General features: G+C 35.5%; 1 protein-coding gene across 1 annotated transcript in view; it reads right to left on the bottom strand.

Annotated features, from left to right (window-relative positions):
• The window catches only part of crhr1 (corticotropin releasing hormone receptor 1), a 233,294-nt gene that overhangs the window by 98,920 nt on the left and 110,563 nt on the right, over positions 1–23,811 (bottom strand). Inside the window, exon 5 of the mRNA XM_056453349.1 lies at positions 7,840–7,925. Coding sequence (XP_056309324.1) covers positions 7,840–7,925 — 86 coding nt within the window. The remainder of the gene's footprint in view (positions 1–7,839; positions 7,926–23,811) is intronic.

Here is a 23,811-nt window from a genome sequence, read left to right as displayed (position 1 = left end):
GGTCTAAGGTTTAATGGTGGGTCATGGTGTAAGACAGTGTTTCCCAACCCTGTTCCTGAAGGCACACCAACAGTCCACATTTCCAACCTCTCCCTAATCAAACACACCTGAATCATCTTATCATAACATTAAAAGAGACTCCAAAACCTGAAATGAATGGGTCAGATAATGGAGACATCCAAAATATGTACTGTTGGTGTGCCTCCAGGAACAGGGTTGGGAAACACTGGTGTAAGGGATGGTCAAAAGTGTAATTACAAATGTAACTACAGAAATTAAATACATATGTAATTACATAGACATATTAAATCAATCATACGTGCAACGTAAAAACATGCATATACACAAAAAGTACATAGTAACAACGGATTAATTTCATTGTTTGTACATATTAGTTAAGATCACCTAATATAAAGTGGCATCCCCAAAGTTCTTTTATTGGTTAAAGCTCAAAAAAGCCCTTAAAAAATCTGACGAGAACATGTGGTTTCTCACAAAGTTAATGCAGAATAATCATCATTAGCATCATAAAAAATATAAATAAATAAAATAAATCTGTACTGTACGGATTTGATAAAACACAACAGTACACCTTCTGATAGATTTCCTGTTTATATTTTTGAACTCTTGACGCTGATGTTTGATCCGTGAAGTTACTGCCAGTGAGGAATCTGCCAAACTTTAAAATCTTATGAAAACACAGTTTTCTGCATTGCCAGATCACGGATTTGCATGTAAACAGCATCCACAGAAAAGTTACTGAAATAATCTAAATGTTGATAGTTCTTTGTTTATTTTGTGCATGTAAAGTCACTCAAGCCCTTTGCTCTGCTGTTTCCTGAACCATGACTTACATTTACTTTTGCTTCTGTTTCTCATGAAGGTCTGAATGATCCTTTCCTTGAACTTTAATCAATTAAATACAATTTAAAGAGAACTAACAAATGACAGATTCTTAATTCATTGCATTTAACACTCTAACACCCAAACTTACTTGTTTTTTGATCATTTTGCTGAGGTGTTTGATCCCCTTTTTTACTCCCTAGTGAATATCACGTCAATGTCCTCAGTATTACACATTACGCTTTAGTCATAATCAACATCTCAGATGCAGATAGAAGGCTCTGACAACTGTAATGGAGTTACTATGATTACTATTAATGTTTGTGTTTAGCACAACTGTGAACAAACTAACTGGATCTACCTGTGCATTAAACAATTTTATTTCACACTTTCCTGCCAAGCAGAATGAAGAATTGATTGATTTGTTATGTATATTTTTATTTATTATAATAATAACAACACAAAAAAAAAGGTTTTTATTTGAAGTAGTGAGTTTTTCTTTGTGTTATTGAATATGCCTCTGTTTGTTGTAGTTCTCTTCTCTCCGCCTCTATCCGCTGTCTTTCTGACAGGTTTCATTATGAGCACACAGGTGCGGTGAATCAGGTGTCGACATGTGAAAGCTTGTCGACGTGTTGGGGAAGTCCATTTAAACTGGGCTGAAACATCGTTTGGAGAGTCTCCTTTCTCCTGGCTTGTTTTGTTTATTCGAAACTTTTGTTGCATTTGCTCGGCGATATTGTCAAAATTTAACGCTGAGTGTTGACTTACTGAGATCTATGTGTTCAGACACATGTGATGAGGAGGGTGCCTTTTGTTTTATTAAGTTTTCTCATGTTTTGTGGTTAGTATAGGGAGGTAAGTGAATGTTGTTTAATTTGTTTTATTTCATGTGCAGGTAAGAGGTTTTAAAACTTAGTTAGTTGTTGAGTTTTTATTTGTTATTTTGGCTTTACCTCCACAAGATTTGTATGTCTCCTTTAAGTTAAATGTCAAATAAAATTTCTTTGGTCAATCGTTTTTGTTGTTGTTTTTTTCTTTGAAAGGGAAATGAGACATCGGGCTCCTCATTAATTTAGAGGTGTCCTATTATTTAAATTTTATTTATTGTTACGGGTCTGGCTTGCTTTGAGGAGTCGTGCAAAGTTTAAAAAAATGAAACAAAATTGGAATAACCAAGGATTAAGATTAAGCAGGGTTAATGCAAGATTATTTATTCTTGTTATAAAACAAGAATAAATAAGAGTCTGATAAAAATAAGAAACATACATAAAATGCTAGCTATTATTTAACAAAAAAAAAAAAAACGTACTAAAATCAAGGAATGGATTATCAATTTCTCTCTGAAGCAAAAGCACAATGTGTTTCAAAAGACAACTTGACAGATTTTGAGACAAAGATTTTCAGACTAAGTTAGTGTGTTTATGTCCTAAAATAAAGAACAGACTGCAGCTCAAGTGATCTTTAAAATGATGATATTACATTACAAAAGGATATAAATGACTTTATATTATAAAAAAGGATATATTATCAAAGCTACTTTATAAACAAGCAGACGCAATGATAATTGGGTGCGCACAATTCACTACAAACTTCAAAAAGTCCAACATTTATTCTATTTCCCTGTTAAACATTAGAAGCTTTAAAATATTTGTATTGTAAAACTGTCCCCAGTCTCCACCAATTGATATACAATTAAAACTCCTTTTGTTGTCATTGTATGATCTCCTGCATGACCAAAACAATATCCACCATGGCCGGATCAAGAATAACTACTAAACCAATTCTCTAACAGATCACAGTAACAGCATGACATAAAACCTCGTTTTGAGTTTTAAATACAAAACACATGAATTCCAGCAGTGCTGTTAGTAATGAGCAAAACCTTGTCGCTAGCGTTAAACAGCATCTAGTGGTAATCACATGCTCCAGTAAGCCCCTAGCTGTGGTAGAAGCCTTCCCTGCTGTCTAAATATAAATCTGAGCATTATCCTAGCTAGCCCACTCCTCCATCCCAATGATTGGAGGAGCGATTTCTCTTTTTCCCCAGCCCGGTGTGAACAAAGGCTTAGAATGGCTGCTTAAATTGGTTCCTTTGAGAGAAGATAAAAGTCCATACATTATTAACCCCACCCCCCATGTTACTTCTGTTACACCAAAAGACAGCTAATGAATCTTGTAGACGTTTGGCATCAATGTCTCTGTTGAACAGCCATGCATGTGTTTCAGAAAGAGATTCACCTGCAACAGTTGCTCAGGCTTAAACTGCAGTCGGTTTGGGTGTATTTTCTCTGACACACCAAAATAATCCAAATTTTTAAGATTTAGGAAGGGGGTTGAATTGGACAACATCTCAAAGACACTTCACTCTGTCTGACTAGTAAGTAAAAATGCACAAAATTCACATTTTAGCCGTATAGACTCCTGTTCGTCCCACTTAAATAACAGTAATGCATATCTGGCTAACCCCATAGAGGCTGTGTCTGCTCCTCGCATTATTAGATCAAGACATAAACGTACTGTGTGCGCCAGAAAAAAAATATTTAGAATCAAACCAGAAAAACAGCTAAAAAGTGAAAATACAAATTTCGTAAAGCTTGGTCTCCTGAACATCAAGTCACTAGCACCTAAAGCACTTATCATAAATGAAATAATAACAGATAACAATCTTAATGCACTCTGGCTGAAACAAAATGACTATATTAGTTTAAATGAAGCAACTCCTCCAGGATTCTCATATAAACATGAGGTTCCTCAAACTGGCGGTGGTGGTGGAGTTGCATCAATCTTTAGTGATATTCTTAATGTTAATCAGAGAAACTGACTTATGTTTAACTCCTTTGGAGTATTAGCACTTAATGATATACTTCTAGATAGTATGCAAAAACGTATGTTATTTCTCGCTTTAATCACCATATATAGACCCCCAGGACCCCATGTCAATTTTCTAAAAGCTTTTTCTGATTTTATTGATTTTATTTATGATTTGTTAAAACTGATAAAATACTAATTGTAGGAGACTTTAACATCCACATAGATGACGCTAACGACACATTAGGGCTTGCGTTTATGAATTTACTACATTCACTTGGGATAAAGCAAAATGTTGTTGGTCCAACCCATCGCTTAAAGCATTCACTAGATCTAATTCTGTCTTATGGAATTGAGGTCATTGATGTAGACATTATACTACAAAGTGATGGTATTACAGACCACTACCTCTTACTATATAAGCTGTGTTTACCTGAAATTAGCAGTCCCGCTCCGATATATCGCCCTAGTAGAACTATAGTTCCGTCCACCAGAGATGAATTTATAAATAACTTTCCTGATCTTTCTCTATTTCGAAATGCACCCCCAAATGCAAATGACCTTGATGTAGTAACTATTAGTATGGATGCCATCTTTACTAGCACACTGAATACTGTGGCACCCATCAAATGAAAAAAGGCTAGAGAGAAAAAAAACTACACCATGGTATAATAGTCATATTCGCGCTCTCAAAACAGCAACTCGTGCCCTGGAACGTAAGTGGAAAAAAAACTAATTTAGAGGTCTTTAAAATTGCGTGCAAAGACAGTATGTCCAGCTATAGGAGAGCTCTAAACTCTGCCAGGGCTGAGCACCTCCACAAACTGATAAAAAAATAATCATAACAATCCTAGATTCTTATTTAACACTATTGCTAAATTAACAAATAATCGGTCGTCTTTGGAACAAAATGTCCCACCGCAAATTAGTAGTCATGACTTAATGATTTTTTTTGTGATAAAATAGACGGCTTTACACAGGAAATTGAAGATGTTAAACTTTCTGCACCGCCTTATACTTTAGATCCAGTAAACATTCCACTGAATCAAAATAATTTACAGTGCTTCAAAATCATAGAACAGGAAGAGCTAGATAAAATTATAATTAGTTCTAAACCAGCTACGTGTATGTTAGACCCAGTTCCAACAAAATTACTTAAAGAACTGCTACCTTTTAACCTCGTCTTAACGTTATCAACTCTTCTTTATCTTTAGGCCATGTTCCAAATCCTTACAACCTAGCTGTTATTAACCCTATTATTAAGAAACCACAACTGGACCCCATCGACTAAGCTAATTATAGGCCTATTTCAAATCTTCTATTTATGTCTAAAATACTAGAAAAAGTTGTTCCTGCCCAATTATGCTCCTTTCTGCAGGTGAACAATGTTTTTGAAGTGTTTCAGTCAGGTTTCAGGGCTCATCACAGCACAGAAACCGCATTAGTGAAAATAACCAACAATTTACTCTTAGCTGCTGACCAAGGGTGAATCTGGCTATTAGTTTTACTCGATCTTAGTGCCGCATTTGACACCATTGACCACAATATCCTCATAAATCGCTTAAATTCTAAAGGTGTCCAGGGACAGGCCCTACAATGGTTTAAGTAATACTTAGCTGACCGTTACCAGTTTGTGAATATTAATGGATTGCCTTCACAAGTCAGGCCAGTAAAGTATGGGGTGGCTCAAGGATCAGTTTTAGGCCCTTTGCTGTTTACAATATACATGCTACCGCTGGGAGACATTATTAGAAGACATGGGATTAGCTTTCACTCCTATGCAGATGATACTCAATTATATATTTCAACTAAACCTGACGAGATGTCTAAACTGTCTAAGCTAACTTAGTGTATTAAAGATGTTAAAGACTGGATGACCAACAATTTTCTTCTCTTAAACTCAGACAAAACAGAATTATTACTTATTGGGCCTAAATCCTGTACTCAGCAGATCTCACAACTCGACCTACAATTTGAGGGATAGCTAGCATTAGCTCTACTATAAAAGATCTGGGTGTCATATTAGACAGAAATGTAACTTTTGAAAATCATATATCTAATGTAACAAAAACTGCTTTCTTTCATCTGAGAAATATCGCTAAGTTACGAAATATGCTATCCATCTCAGATGCAGAAAAACTAGTCCATGCTTTTATGACTTCTAGGCTGGATTACTGTAATGCTCTGTTTGCTGGCTGTCCAGCATTCTCTATTAACAAACTTCAGCTAGTACAAAATGCAGCTGCCAGAGTTCTTACCAGGTCTAGAAAACATGATTTCACCCCAATTTTATCCTCCTTACACTGGCTGCCTGTTAAGTTTTTCTAATTGATTTTAAAATATTCCTTCTTACCTATAAAGCTTCAAGTAATCTAGCTCCTGTTTATCTAACCAACCTTCTGTCTCGCTACAATCCAACCCGCTCTTTAAGATCTCAGAACTCAGGGATTCTAGTAGTACCCAGAATAGCAAAGTCGAGTAAAGAAAGTCTAGCCTTCTCATTTATGGCTCCTAAACTCTGAAATAGCCTTCCAGATAATGTTCGAGACTCAGACACACTCTCCCAATTCAAAACTAGATTAAAAACCTATTGTTTTAGTAAAGCATACACTCAGTGCATCACTTAGCGGTATGATCCGTGTATGTGCTCCACGCAGGTTTCTGCATCTCGTTTATATACACTATGAACAGCAGCTACGCTAATTATTCTCTATATTCTCTATTTCCACCTGGGGATACTCATCCCAAGGCCCTCATACTATGCAGTGCCACTGATTCGATCCAAGATCGGTGACAAGATAATTCCAAGGTTTCCATATCCTGGACAAGGCTGTATCCTGAGCAGCTGCTGTGGGGGTCTTGGAGGAGTGGAGAGCACGAAACTGATCCCCGTGACGCTCCAGGGACAGACGAGTCTTCGATGAGGCCCAGCATCCAGCCTGCGGCGCCTTGACTCTGCACAAGACGTTTGGCCAGAGGAGAAATGGTTGTGCCCAACTGAGCCTGGTTTCTCTCTAGGTTTTTTAATTCTTCACTTTCGCCAGTTGGTGAACTTTTTTCCTGTCCGTTGTCACCACTGGCTTGCATGGTTCGGGATCTGTAGAGCTGCGCATTGATGGATTGCTCTTCAGTGTTTGGACTCTCAGTAGAGATTATTAAACCACACTGAACTGAGCTAAACTGAACTGAACTTAAACTCTGAAAACTGAACTACACTGTTCCAATTTACTATGATCTTCTATGTGAAGCTGCTCCCCAAAAGTGAGTGCTGGGTAACAGGTTTAATGTAAAACATTTATTGGAATCAACCCAATGCACATGTATTATAAAGACGTAAAGCAAAAAACACAGTTCTCAGTGCATTTACTATTTATATCCAACAATCTTTGCCAGCTAGCATCCTGCTGGAACATTTGAAACCCATATAACAGCGTAGACATAAGCAGCACATAAAAAGCAAACCGAAGGTTGGGTGACAGCCTTTGTGAAAGATTCCAAGTGACAACTCTCAACGAGCACACATGGACACTGTTGTGCAGCTTTTACAGCTTGAAACAACTCAGTTATCCTCCTTCAATAACACACTTTTAAACTTTACATTATATTAGATTAACAAAGTCTAAAAACAATCAAAAACAAATTGAGACAAAAGACAAAAGTTTGAATGTGCAATATTTAAGAGGACAAGCTTTTATTTTGCTTTTAAGAATTTTTTTTTTTGAAAACAAGTCATCCAATTTAAGTTCATGGGAATGCATATTAATAATAATAAAAAGTTTTCATATATTTACAGTTGGAAATTTCATTTGTGTAGCGTAAATGGATAGCTCGCCCAAAAATTATCATTTACTCTTCCTTCACTTGTACCAAACCGGTTTGAGTTCATTCGTTCTGTTTAACACAAAGGAAGATATATTGAAGAAAGCTGAAAATCAGTAACCACTGACCTCCATAGTGTTTGTTTTTTTCCTACCATAAATGATTTTCTTTTTCAAAATATCTTTGTTCATTGGAAGAAACTCATAAAGGTTTATAACCACTAAATAAGGAAGCAAATGTTCTTCATTTGAGTAAAATCTCTTTAGGACTGATTGTGTGGTTCAATGTCATAAATTAGTCTATGCATGATTTTGAAACAATTGGAGAAATGTATTTGGTTAAATAGAATATAAAGCAGCCACATACCTCCTCATTGAGAATTTCCTGGCATTGAGAGTAGTTCCCCTTCTTGGCCCAGGTGCCATTGGCGAGACATTCTCTGTACACATTATCTGAGGAAAAATAGATATCACACTGGTTATTGACTGATCATCAGCATAATTAGAGGGATTGTTCACCCAACAAATAACACTTTCCTTAAGTGGTTCTAAACTGTGATTTGTTTCTTCTGTTGAACACAAAACAGGATCTTCTAAAAGAATTGGAAACCAGTAGCCATTGACATCAATAGTAGGAACAACAGCAAAAAAATACTATGGAAGTCAATGGCTGATGGTTTACAACTATGTTCAAAATATCCTCATTTGTGTTCAACAGAAGAAAGAAACTCAAACTAGTTTGGAACAAGTGGAGAAAGAATAAATGATGAGTCAATTTAAATTGTTGGGCGAACTCTCCCTTTAATTTTTAAGGCACATAACTAGAATAGGATTTATTCTGAACATCTGGGACTTCGTCATGCATGGCAGGTCGTTCATTACACACTTCTAAAAGTTATCCAACATGACTAAAACCACTAGGGATATTAATAGGGCTACAATCAATATCTGACCTCATAACGCATAGAGGTTTGACCTTAATATGGATATCTGATTAGTCTGGTCTCTAGTCTCACATAAAAAATAAATAAAAAAATTATAGATTCCAAACCCCTATACAGCGCACTAAAAAGACAAGTGTCACATAAATCTGAAAGAACAGAACACATATTTTGCATGATTTTGGTTCATAAACATCTTCTGAAACATGGAGTGTCAGTATTGGTGGATCTGTGTGTGAATGAAAGTGTTTTAGATTCCATTTCCCATTTCCATTTCAGTGGTTTCCCATTTCATAGTGGTACGTTTCCACTTCAAGGCTTATACTGAGCTTTGAACAGCTATTGTAGGAGCTTGTGAAAGTTTTCATATAAAAAAATCCATTTAAAAAAAAGAGTCTGAAATCTAACAACGAGAGAATCTGGGGCAATGTTATTTTCACTTGAGCACTCCAGAACTCTGCTGACAGAAATGCTGAAGTACAGTAAAGCCATAAGCATTTTACCCAAAGACACTTATATTGCACTCCAGCAAGAACAATCCAAATGTCTTACCCTAGAGTATCGAGGCTGAAAATAGGGTTAGAATTGCATCATGCTTCAAAGAGCTCTGCGGTTTAAGGGTAACACATACAGTGCTTCATCCTGACTTATTTAAACACATGCAGTAAAAGTTCTAATAATGCTAAGTCTAATCTATGAAGACTCTTATGTTTGTTGGTACTTGTAATATATATTCAGTTAAAATACTTGGGTTAAAAATACCCCAACATATAACCAAACTATAGGTTATTTTAGCACCTTCCCAACTATGGGTTATTTTAACCCAATGCATTGGGTTATTTTGATTAAATGTTTTTTTTTTCTCTCCGTTCTGGTATTACTATTGCTACTATTACTAGTACTACTATTAATTTTATAATGATGACTGTGTAAATAAATAACATACAGTTTCATGGTTTTGCGGTACTGCTCTAAAATATATTCTTTTTAAATGCTTGGGTAAAAAACAAAAACTTTTTTCCCTTATGAACACAATATATTTTATTTTACAACATTTAAACTATTTTGGAGGAGTAAACATGTCAGGCTAAATAATTCAAATCAATCAATGACTTCTGCTGTCTTCATTTATTTCAACAGATTTTTTTTTTTTTACAATTTAAAACGGCATCTTTGGATATCTTTTCTGCTGGAGATACTGTTGTCCTAAAAAACAAACTAAAAAAGTAAATAAAAAAAATTGTACACATACCTACGGTATAGCAGAAAATTGACAGTTTTAAGACCTTGACTTTTCCAAACCGCGGTATACCATGAAAACGGTTATAGCTCCATGCCTACTGCTGAAATTCTACATTTTTAACCCAACTGGTTGAGTTATTAAATAAAGTAAATAGTAAATAAGTAAATAAATAACCCAATAAAGGTTAAAAATAACCCAAAGCACCAAATATTTAACACAACTGGTTAAGTTATTAATCAATAACCAAATAAAGGTTAAAAATAACCCAACAAGGCAGAAAATATTTAATAAGTTTTTTTAGAGTGTACTGTACTGACATATTTCTAAGAATAATCCTAAATGTTTGACTGTTGCAGATCACTCAGCGGGGGTTCTATGATAATAGAGCAGATGATAAAAATTCAGCTTTCTTGTCACTCCGATGACCAAAATTCAGCTTTCACACAAAGTGCTGAACATGCACAAGTTGGAGCAAAAGTAAGAGGAATAAAACATAATTAAATAAAACAGACTGATACAGAAACATGAATATGCACAACAATTAAAAAGCTTGGAAATAAAAATATGTCTCTGGCATTGTTTTAAAAGATGAAGTTGAAGTTGTAAGGCAGACACTTTCTTAATCACTCCATGGCTGTTTCTCAATTCCAAGAACGCAGAGAATGGACTTGCATTCTTGTGGAGACCGGTCTTGCCAGGTGTCCTCGGAAGAACGAACTCGGGAGACCACGAGAACAGAGAACGTGTGAGAAATTAGATGCTGCGTTCTTTCTCATGGTCATGTAAGCTTTACGCGTTTTTTATTGGGAAATTTAAACATTACAGCATTCATACAACAATTTATTGTTTTTCCCCTTTCAAAATATATACTATGCATAAAAACATTACAAATATACGTTGCACAATATAAATAAAACAGATTTTAATACAAATTTCAGCAAACAAACACCCTTAATGTGTTTATTCCTTTATAAAGATGTCCATGGTAATGTTGATATTCACCGTTTCATTTAGGGAAACTTCAGAGGTAAATAAGTGATATCTCTGAACTTAATAATAAATCAAAATAAAATGCTGTGCTTCCCACCTCCGGTTGCAATGACTTCTGGGACTTCTAGAGCTAGATCGGTGCTCAAGTCTGCATCGTTGCGTCCTCGATATCAAAAAATACATCTGGGAAGTTTCACACGTCCTCCGTTCTTGAATATTGGAACTGAACTTTGGCAGCGGATGATGACGCTACACGAGAACGCGAGGACACAAGCCCGCTGAAGAATGCATATTGAGAAACAGCCCATGTGTCTTGGAAACATTGCGCATTTCAAATTGCACTGCTTGCTTCAACCTTAAATAACTCTTGCACAATATTAAATCGTAAATACCTTATTTGCACAATATTCACCTTTAATACCTCTGTTGTGAGTATACTTAATCAAAATTCCACATTAATCACATCTTGCTGAGTGGTTTAGACGCGTCCTTAGAAATAGTACATGGAACGACAAGTCTTCATTTGTTGCTGTTCATTGTAGAGTTAATTTGAACAAAAGACTCATATCAAATTAGCAAAATCAAACAACTTTGGCCACCAAACACACTGAAGGTAAGATCTAAAGGCCATCTGCTCCCAGCAGGTCCTTCTCCAGTTGGCCACACCCAGGCTTTAAAGCTTCCTCTGGCCTGCAGGGGGTGCACATATCCAAAATGAAAGGAATCATGATAAAGTAAACAAATGACTCCTACGAACTCTCTTGCACAATCTTCTGCGCAACATTGTTCAGTCTCATGTAAAACTACCTTGTACAGTCTTATGTGCGGTAAAACCCAAAAAAGAGTTTTGAACTCAGTGTTGAAAGTAATGAGTTAATTAAATACCCCATTACTTCAACTTAAATTGAGTAAGTTCACAGTATTCACATAGATTAGTTTTTTTTTTAACTCAAATCATTTGTAGCAGTTGGTTTCCTTAAACCGTTTGAGTTGTCTTAACTCATTGGGTTTTACAGTACTCAGTTGCTTTGAGTTCTCTTCATTTATCGGGTTTTACTGTGCTCAAATTGCTTCATTTACTCAAATGGATTAAGTTCACAGTACTCATTAGGATCAGTTTTTGAACTTAAATGGTTTGTTGCAATAGGTTTCCTCAAACGGTTTGAGTTGTCTTAACTTATTGGGTTTTACAGTACTCAGTTGGTTTGAGTTCTCTTCACTTATTAGATTTTACTGTGCTCAAATTGCTTTGTTTACTTAAATGGATTAAGTTCACAGTAGTATTAGTTTTTGAACTTAAATTGTTTGTAGCAATTGGTTTCAATTCCTTAACTTTTTGACAATAAAGCTTGACTTTGCTTGACTGAGATGTTTAGAGGCAATGTATTCCACTTTAATCTTTTTTTTTTTCTATTCTGTTTCACTTTTTTATTCCATTTTAAAATGTAAAAATATTTCTAAAAAACATTATTTTTAAAACTGCAATGATATATCAGAATATTACAGCGTTGATTAAATAAATATAGGCTTGGTAATCATAAGAGACTCAGTAGAGAACAATTACAGTAGATTGAAATCCATCCATCTGCTCTTTATAATGACACATCAATTCATCCATCCATACTGACATATCTATTCCATCTATTCATCCATCCACCCATCCCGAGGCCTCTAGAGATTGTGCAATGCCATTGATGTGATCCAAGATCTGTGAAGAAATGATGCCAATGTATCCATAATCCTGGACCAGGCCATATACTGAGCAGATGCTGTTGTGGTCATGGAGGAGTGGAGAGCATGACACTTATTCCTAAAAAACCCCAGTGACAGAGTCTTCGCATTGATCCTGTGGGCCAGCCTGAACACCCGTTGGTGCCCTACTCACACCTGCAGCTTCTCCACGATGGATGTCCAGTGTTCTCCAGTCTCCGTCTCCTAGACTGCAGATCTGCACGATAAGTTTGGCCAGAGGAGAAATAGTCATGCCCAACTGAGCCTGGTTTCTCTCAAGTATTTTTTTCCTTCACTTTTGTCAAATGGAGAAGTTTCTTACTCTCCATGTTGCCACTGGATTGCTTGGTTTGGGACTTGTGGAGCTGCGCATAGATGGATTTGCTCTTCAGTGTTTGGACTTTCAGCAGTGAAAAATATTTTACACTCTGAACTGAACTAAACTTCAACTCTGAAAACTGAACTGACGCAGTTTCAATTTACTAGAACTTCTATGTTAAGCTGCTTTGACACAATATACATTGTAAAAGCCCTATAGAAATAAACATGAATTGAACTGAATCATATCAGTGTTTCCCAACCATGTTCTTGGCGGCACACCAGCACTAGAAATTTTCCACACCTGAATCAAGAAAAAGACTACAAAACTTCAATGGGTTAGATAAGGGAGGCATCTAAAATATGTATTGTTGGTGTGCTTCTAGGAACAGGGTTGGGAAACAAGACCCATTTATCTGTCCTCTATATTGATCCATCCAATCATCCATCCATCCATCTGTTCTCTGTATTGACCCAATTTTCTCACAAGAAAATAAAAATCACTCTTCCTTTCTCTGGAGAGCCGCAAACAGGCAATAACAATACAGATGTCTCAATCCTTTGAACTGACTGGCAGTAATATATGCAGAATCACCACAGTGTGTGCAATAATATCATAACCACATTTTCAAGTGTCAACACTCACGTAAAAAGTGCTGTTTCAGCTTGATTGTGTGTCCCTGGTTAAATGATCTACAATTCACTCATCCCTGATGCAACAGTTAAGCTATTGTATGTATATTTATATGTATATATGTATATGTATATATGTATATGTATATGTATATGTATATGTATATGTATATATATATATATATATATATATATATATATATATATATATATATATATATACTGTATATATATATATATATATATATATACACACATATATACACACACACATACATATATACATACATACATATATACATACATACATATATATCTTTTGTATATACTGTACTATTGTATATATATATATATATATATATATATATATATTTTTTTTTTTTTTTCTTTGACAGCAATACAATAGCAAGAGAAAGCACAGGAATCACATCAGATAATAACATTTCCTTTTAAAGTTTAAAGTCTTATCTCCCGGGAAAAACTTCAGTTCTAAAATAAACAAGCAGTAAACAAATAAAGCATGAAAGAACTTTAATCGGGTACTTCCTTAGGAACTTTCTGATGCAACTCAAAAGTTCAACTTGACTGCTAAGTAAAATCTGGAGAGTCTACACTCAGAGCCTTAAAACAGTAACACAAACTCAGTCTCAGGCAAATAATAATAAATAAAAAACCTGAAGTCAACTCGAAGACTTACTGCAGGGAAGGAAACACTCTTTTCATTACTCTCTCACTAACTTCCTCTCGTCTTCGCCATTTGCTCATGGCAATATCGATCGAGCATCTGAAGGTGAATGGCAGCTCCATAGATCACACAGGCAAACAGGGCACAGTGGAACTGCTACACGGTGAATCATCTGCCTCCTGCAAACCTCCACATCTAGCCTGTCTGATCAACCACACAATTGCCTGAAGCAGATCTGATGCTGAGACCAGACAAATAGAAGGTTGTCAGTGATTCCTCAGAAAGCACACTGTAGTCTTTTTTTGTTTTTGCACTGATTAGTAGTAAACAACGCTGGAAAACAACACAGTACTGGGATATTTTAAAGAGCGCTGAAATATTTGTCGAAAAGTAGCTGCGTGATTAGGAAGAATGATATAATGAATAGCAAAAATAAACAAAAATCCTCTTATTCTGGTATTGGAAGGAGCACGTTGGCTTTTCTAACATCTAACAAAAGAAAGAAACACATTTCTTTAAATATTAAACATTATTGTTAATTTTAAAGATTCTTTTCATCTGTAAATACTGAAAAAAATAAAATAAATTCATCTTAAAATTGAACAATCTTATACCGGCCCATGCCTAGTTGCAGTCAGAATTATTAGCCCTCCTGAATTATTACCCCCCTGTATATTTTTCCCCGCTTAGTTTTTTCAACACATTTCTAAACACAATAGCTTCAATAATTAATTTCTAATAACCGATTTCTTTTATGTTTGTTATGATGACAGTAAATAGTATTTTACTAGACATTTTCAAGATACTAGTATTGAACTTAGTGACATTTAACGGTTTAACTAAGTTAATTAGGCAAGTTAAGTTAATTAGGCAAGTCATTGTATAACGATGGTTTGTACTGTAGAAAAATATATTGCTTAAGTTGACCTATTGTATAAACAAAGCCTCGTGGGTGTGGTCGCATTAAAAAAAATGAGCTCACACTGAGAAACTAGACATAGTGTTTGTTTCATACTGATTACTTGATCAAACAATACTTTAAAAGTAGACACTTCAAGCTTTCTATAGATATATGTCTCATGTCTGTGTGTCTTGTTTTCGTGGAGTTTCAGTGCATTTTATTGGCATGTTTCTAGAAAGAGTTTGTGGAGACAGAAAAGAAAAAATGTGTACACTGTTTATTTTCCTTATTTTGCAAAAGCACACACTTTTGTTGTTATTGTGAGGAATAAAATAGTTTTATAAAAATTTAAAACTGCTTTTTTTTCTAGCTGAATTAAAACAATTAAGACTTTCTCCAGAAGAAAAAATATTATAGGAGATACTGTGAAAAATTCCCTGATCAGTTAAACATCATTTGGGAAATATTAAAATAAATAAATAAATAAAATTACAGGAGGGCTAATAATTTTGACAACTGTACATCCATACATACATATTTGGACTCAGTAATGGTCACGGCTTCTGAAGCTGCTTGTGAAGCTATGTAGAATCAATTACAGGAATATGTGCACTGCTACATACAGAATGTTGTCACAGCTCTGTTTCATGCTCTGCCGGTGACCCGTGGAGTGCAAATGTCACTTAGCATAATGAAAAAAAGACCCTGCTCAGCTGCTACTGAACCAGCTTTCTCTACCTGTCATAAAAGCTGACTGAAACGGTGCTGAATTGCAGCCTTTGCAAAACGCACAGGCAATAAAAGCGTCTGTCAAGGTCAGAGAGAGACTGACAATGCCTGAAGAAGAGCAGGGAAGTGAGACAGGAAGAAGCAGAGAGTGAAAGAGAGAGAGGAGGGATGAGGAGTTATGTCATATCATGTAAAACCCTCCTCCCGCAGTGGGAGTATAATTAACTTTCACACACTTGCCTGGAGGTGGCAACTCAGAACTTGAAGTTTATGCCTTCACATTTTCCCCAGGAGCCGCAATGTGCTAAAACAAGCCTTTCATATGATATTCCATTTTCAAACCATAGTATTAGAATGAATGCACTACATAGAAAGGTACAAAATGAAAAAAGGGGGACATTGTAAATGCTGTGCACTAAAAATAGCAGTCTAGCTCTAGTGAACGAGGCTGGGCAACCTTCCAAAAATCATATAAATCACAATCTGAACTGCAGTCTTCTATTAGGAAGTGTATTATGTATAAGATTTACAACAAGCCTTTAAACTAGTCAAAATGATTATGACAATCTAAGGTAAATTTTGAGACCTTGTTTTGCTGTGTGTAAAAGAAATAAACACTGATTTTAATAAAGCTAATGAGGATATTTAGTTAAATGCACGATTCTCTCTTCGTCTTTTGCTTTTAGATTAACATAGTGACACAGACAGCCACACAAATATTCCACTATAAAAGAGTCAAGTTATGTCCCTTCTATTATATCATGATCTAAATGACACTTTTTGTGTGATGGCAAAAATGCAGTGTATTTGTGTGACTCTTTAAATGCAAAAGAGCTGCCACTTCCCACCTCCTTTCCAGAAGAGGTCTGTGCCTTACACGTTTATCCTAACAACACGTGACAAGATTCCAGCGACAATCAATTAGGCTGTCTGCACCAAACGTGATATGACAAAAACATTTAGACACTGCACTCCCAACAATATAGCTTTTAATCTAATACATATTAAACATAATTGATAGGCAGCTTGGTGGCTGGTGTTTGCATTGAGTCACATTTCTAAGGTGAACTATCTGCTGCTGCTGCTTTTAGTTTGACAATAAATGTCACGTAAAATGATATTTAAATTCACGTTGGTAGCATTTAACACTGAATAAAGCATATAGGCTGTGGTGTAATCTGTATGATATTAGTATATGCTTTTGCTCTGCCGCAGCATTGCGTAAGGCAAGGCAAGTTTGTTTACATAGCCCATTTCATACACAATGATAATTCAAGTGCTTTACATAAACAAGAATAAAAGAAACAAGAAAGTCGGCACCAATAGCCTAGTGGTTAGCTCGTCGACACATGGCACCGAGGTGCTCATCGCGACCCGAGTCGATTCCTGGCTCGAGGTCCTTTGCCGACCCTTCCCCTATCTCTGCTCCCCATACTTTCCTGTCCATAAATCTCCACTGTGCTATCAAAAACCCCTAAAAAATAATTGTATATAAAAAAACAAACAAGAAAATTAAAATTATTAAAAGAATTAAAAAAGAATAAAAATAGATTTAAATGTGTTAAAACAGTTTTAAAAGGAATGAAAAACAGAAGAAAGACATAATAGTGTGATTTATCAAATGTAGCACAGAGCTAATTCAGTAAAGGCACAGCTAATCAGATGTGTTTTCAGTCTTGATTTGAACGTGCCTAATGTTGGAGCACATCTGATCGGGAATCGGGAAGTTGATTCCAGCTGTGGGGGCGTAGTAGCTGAAGGCGGATTCACCCTGCTTTGACTGAAGTCTTGGAAATTCGAATTTACTTGATGTTAATGTTCTGAGGGACCTGTAAGATTTGTATTCAGTGAGCATATCTGTTATGTATTGAGGTCCTAGGCCATGTAGTGATATATAGATAAGTAATAATACTTTAAAACGTATTTTGAATTTAATTGGGAGCCAGTGTAAAGACTTGAGGACAGGTGTGATGCGCTCTGATTTTCTGTTTCTGGTCAGAATCCTCGCAGCAGTGTTTTGGATGAGCTGCAACTGTCTGACTGTCTTTTTAAGAAGGGCAGTGAGGAGGCCATTACAGTAATCTACCCTGCTGGTGATAAAAGCATGAATAAGTTTTTCTAAGTCCTCACAGGAAACAAAGAATATAATTCTTGCAATGTTTTTAAGATGATAGTACGCTGATTTACTTACTGCTTTGACATGACTACTAAAACTCCTATCTGACTCCAGAAAAACACCAAGATTCTTGAGCTTGAAAGCAAAGGTCCACATTCACCTTGAGTTCCCAAACGCAATGACTTCAGATTTCTCTTTGTGAAGTGAAGAAATTTACATATTACATAAAAGTAAAACTCCTTTTAACATGGCAAAAACACCTTTTATCGTGTGTTGCAGTATTGCATTGTGTATTGTTTAAACATGGTGTCACAGCTTGTGCCTCAGCTACTCTGGCAACAATAAACAAAAGAGCTGTATGTGTTTTAAAGCCTTGTTAGCTTAAACTCCTCAGTGCACATGCAGAAAGCTAACTGTCAAATGGAGACTCGCGTATAGAACAAGGTTGAACTATGCAACAGCATACATTGAGTGCAGTTTAATTAATTTGAGAGGCATGATATGTGATTTAGACATTAAATTTAGAACTATCCGCTTGTTAAATTGTGACATATGAAATACTGTTTCAGAGTCCAAGCTGTTACTCACTTGAATTGAGAAAATATTTGTATATGACCACTTTTTAGTCATTTCAAGTGAATCAAGTCAAGTGAATTTTATATAAAACCAAGGTGTACACAACAGTCTCAGGAAATGCTGCATTACAGACACCAATATTTTATCAATTTATAAAAAAATATTCACTTTCTGGCCATCTTATACAAAGCATGGATATGTTCTGCATACAGCGAGCGTGATTTTCCAAAGTATTACAGCACTTTGTAAACGTTTTTTATTACCATTTGATGAGTCTCTCCATACTGTTTGATATAGCCCTTTGCTGGACCCGGAAGCCGCTTTGCATGACGTCACAACTTAACAAGCAGATAAGGAGAAGTGAAAGCATACAAATTTAAAGCACTGTCGTCTAAATCTGCTCCTAAAGAGTTCATCATCAACTCTAAAAAAGCTGCTAATCAAGATCTTCAGACACACAAGAAACTTCCAGTGTGCTGGGGGCCTTGGAACTGCTACAAGCCGTAACCAAACCTAAAATTTGGATCACAGAACAGCACTAATGTATGCCTAAGTTAAATTGCTTTCCAAATTCGTTTTCAGATAGATTGTGGATGTCTTCAGATGACCCACCCCTTATAGTAAATGACCCATTGTGCACTACGGGGGAAGAGAAATTAGTAAGTCAATACTGTGAGCTGGAAACAACTTACACCTAAATGAACCCAAAGGATTGCTGCAGCGTCCAAAATTGTTCACTTGCTCGTTAATCTTTATTAAGGAAACAAAAACAGATAATTAATTTCAGATGCTGACACACTGTAAAACCTGAATACTCGAGAGCTGCACAAATTTCACAGGGGACAAAATTGCAGGAAAAATTATTATGTAAAATTGTTCACTTACTCAATAATTACTTATACATGAGTGAAAACTGATTGATGTAAATCCCATGTGCCGGAAACTATGTGCGACTAAATATAATGTACTGTAAAGTATAAAGAATTAATGAATGCAGGTTGGTTGGTTGCAAATAATTTTCCTAGTAATTACTTTCCCAGTAATGGGTTGCAGCTTGAAGGGCAACTGCTATATAAACCATATGCCTGTATAGTTGATGGTTCATTCCGCTGTGGCGACTTCTGAAAAATGAGGGACTAAGCTAAAGGAAAATGAATGAATGAATTACTAAAAGGCTAGAGGAGATTTAAAACAACTACAGAAAACTTGTCTGTTTTTATCCCACTCAGATTTTCTGCATTCAAAGCATAATGTGCCATGATCAGATCTACTTATTGGGGAGCAATTTGGGGTTGAGAGCTTGATTAATGGGCTCAGGTGTATTCAATTAGAGATAATTTTACAGAAAGATGGATCTTCAGGAGCATAATTGAGCACTGCTGAGAAAATATATATATATATAGAAAATGCCCTGCTTTGTACAACACTGTGCCAACTTAGAGTAGGACGTATCTCCACCAAATATTCCATAATCAACTGTAATCAGTGCCTTTTATTTATAACTTAGATTCAACTTAGACTCAGATTCAACTTCGTTATCCCGTTTGAGGAATCTAAAATTGCAACAAGGTGCCATAACACAGGTGAAGTTCCATGTACACATTACCAAATTATCATTTTTAGATGCATCTCTCTCCCCGTTGAACGCTGAATCTAATGGCCATCATTATAAAATAATTTCTAATTCTGAAATACAGTTGAAACACAGAGTACAATGGACGATCCGGGGTGCATAAGATACCCTGAGCTCTCTTTAAAACATAATAATAGTAAATTACCGTTGGACTGTCACCTTCACAAGGCTACCCAACCTGTTCTTATTTGACAGACTCAGATTACCGTACCAAGCTACAATGCAGAAAGATAAAACAGATTCAATAAATTGTTTATAAAACAGCGTCATCATATATATATATATATATATATATATATATATATATATATATATATATATATATATATATATATATATATATATATATATATATATATATATATATATATACATACATACATAGTGAAAATTAAAAAAAAACTTTTTTGATCCACTTCAAATGTTGACTACTATATCAAATCAAATCACTTTTATTGTCACATCATTAGCAGCACGTGTACTATGATGAGTTAAAAGCTTAGGTGCTGGCTCCAGACAGTGCACAATACAGACAGTGCAAAATACAACATTATACTCCCAAAAAACAAAACAGTATACAATTAGCAATGTTGACTGTAATACGTAGAAGACAATAAATAGATGTAAACATAGTCTGACTGTTGGTGGAAAATTATTGTAGGCAATATTGTTTTAATATATTTATATACTGTATAGTATTGTTGAGAGGCAAATCTATATATAGTAAAAGTTAATTGTGTGCATTGATTTTGAAATAAATCAGGAACATAAGGTAGCCATGCACTTAGTTAAATTGCAAATTTAAAGATACGTATGATTGAAAAATCTTTGCTTATGACTTCCACAAAAAAATACAATCAGCTGCCACCTGTTGTCTGTTTCTGGACCATGTTCATTTGAATAAATAAAGACACCTCGAAACCTCTATGTAGTTGGTCTATAGTAGTATAATTAATAAAAATACAAATTTAGGTAGTACTATATATATATTTTTAAGGGATAAAATCTCTTTAGGAGATGTAGGAGTGTAGCATAGGCATCAAGAATGAAAATGCTGTATATATGAATATGTTGTACAATTAAATGAAATATATACTGCATAAAATGATCAAAATAAAATTGGTTAAAAATGAATGAATTAACAAACAAACAAACAAACAAGCAACCAACAAACTAACCAAACAAATAATTGATTAAACATACAAACTGTGGTGTTACTTAATCCACAGTATACTGTATTTAAAGCAAAACTAAAAATATCAACATACATTTTTGTGTTTGTTTTGAAGCTATATTACATATTTTGTCTACATCAAGATTAATTTTCCTTTAAGAAACCCCTATTAGATGTGGTGTATAATGATCTGTAACCCAGTATACAGTAGGTTAATTTTTTTAATGAAAATATATCAAAATTGATATAATTCAACATTATTAATGGTAATAAATATGAAAATGGTAATGTATATGAAATGTATTTCCTTACTGTGTTAAGCAAAGCCTTGGAACACAAAAGGAACTTTTCCTGTTACTAAATATTCATATTCCATTAAACAAAATTCCTCAACATGGTAAACATCTTCACATGACTGCAGCAATACAATTTTCCAAACTCATTCATTCATTATCCTTCGGCTTAGTTGCTTTATTCATCAGGGGTCACCACTGCGGAATGAACTTATCCAACATATGTTTTACAGAGCAGATGCCCTTCCAGCTGCTACCCAGTACTGGGAAACACCCATACACACTCATTCACACACTTACACTACGGCCAATTTAGTTTATTCAGTTCACCTGTATTGCATGTTTTTGGACTGTGGGGGAAACCAGAGCACCCGGAGGAAACCCACACTCCACTCCACACAGAAATGCCAACTGACCAAGCCAGGACTCAAACCAGCGACCTTCTTGCTGTGAGGCGACAGTGCTAAGACAATTTCCCAAACTCTCCATATAAAATGGCAAACTTTTTCACACTTGTTTATTAAAAATTCATTATTTTTCTAAAATAATCCCATGAAACACCAAGCCAACATGACCCTGTTATTGATAGATGGTTTTTAAAGTGTTCACACCCTGCTTAGTGCTTGCTAAGAGAACTCTGATTGGCTGTCAGCATGCAGTGGGCGGTAACAGTGAGAGGGAGAACTCTCTGATTGACTTTCAACATCTACGTCATCACTTAGAGACGACTCTGATTAGCTGCCAGCATCGGTGAGGCAGAACTCTCACTGGCTGCTCAGTCTTTCATATGAGTTGATGCGAAAATGGTGAAAGTCAGCAAAGAGTTCAAGAAAGGCACAGACAGAAAGTTGTTGTAATTGTATGTCATCTTACCAGCGCATTTCAATACACAAATATATTCACAGCGACGCGAGCTGCCGGGAACAAAGAAAGTGAACATCATTCATGTTTAAAATTGTAGGTGACTTTGTTTAATGTTTGTGTCTGTAGTCCTAGTTTCAATTTCCCTTTCTGAATGATAAATACAGACTGCCGATACTGATGCTAACATAGAAAGCTATTTTCTCACACATACACAAACGCACACACACTTTTTCCTATATTCCGGTGGGGATAAATCACTTCATTCGGTGTGATTTATAAGCATGTTTACCCAGGTGAACCTCAATCTTGGTCCCTACAGTGTGTGAATTCAGGTTTAAGTCCTCACTGGGATGTAAAAAAAGTGCACACACACCAACTGTAAATGCTGGTGACCTACTGATTGTAGTTTTTGCAGTGTGTTCAAGCACAAATGTTTAGGCCCATATTTAGAACAGTTAGCATTTGTTGGCTTGATGTGCTAACGTTCTTAGAGATTTTGTTGATTATAAGTTGCTCTGCAAATAAAGCACATCAAGTATCAGTCATTAGAGTATTAGTAGACTGTCTTCTTAATTTGAGAGTCCCATAAAATACATTCCATTGACTGTAAGGGACTGCAGATGTCTTTGTGTGGATTTCAAGAGAGAGTTTGCAATTAGTCAAAAGGCAAGATGGATTTTTAATAGCTAATGAATGATTCTGGCAGCAGAAAGCTCATTAGAAAGGTCAATAAGATTGGCAAGTACATGTTTGACGATCCTATCGTTTACAGCACTGACAGTACGCTCAATTTGCAGAAAGCAAAACCTCATGAAGGTGTCATTCGATACTGTTTGTCTGTTTGGGTAATGCAAGTTTATTTTGGAATGTGGTGCCAGTATATTCCAGTGCTGTTGCGTCTGTCATTGAAGTATGTATCTTGCTTTTTGTAGTATTGATTGAACTAATGCCCACCTCTTTTACCTCTCTGACAAGCCGAATTTCCACAAAGTCATTGATTGGTTTGTTTTGCTTGCGGTCTGTACTGTTCTGGTGAAATGCAAATGCACTTTCTGCATACATAGTGGTCAAACAAATTAGTACATATTTTGTATAATATTTATTTATGGAATATGCATGTATGGTTAGTACTTCCAAACTGTCAAGAAAATCTAAATGTACACAAAAATGTTTGTTGATTAACCAGTACGGTAATTTAGATTAAGCAATTTATTTCTCTCATTTATTTGTACTAATGTAACTCCAGTGGGGGAAAACCAATAGATGAGCACAGACTGTGTGTCACAGTTGCAGTGCACTGTGAACATTATATACTGTCTGTTCCTGCTTCGGCTGCACACACTGCCCTAAGCTTTACAATATGCTGCTGCCACAGGACTATACAAATCAATTGTGCTGTCAGCTCCAGTGGATCTTAAAATACTAACCAACCATCTGCCATCTATGGTTTTAGGGCCTTATTTTCATGTATACGAGAATATTTATCAACTAATCATTTAAAAAATACTTATC

Source organism: Danio aesculapii, chromosome 3, assembly GCF_903798145.1.
Source record: "Danio aesculapii chromosome 3, fDanAes4.1, whole genome shotgun sequence".
NCBI lineage: Eukaryota > Metazoa > Chordata > Actinopteri > Cypriniformes > Danionidae > Danio > Danio aesculapii.
Note: the sequence above shows the minus strand (reverse complement) of the source record. Positions and strands in the feature narration are given on the sequence as shown.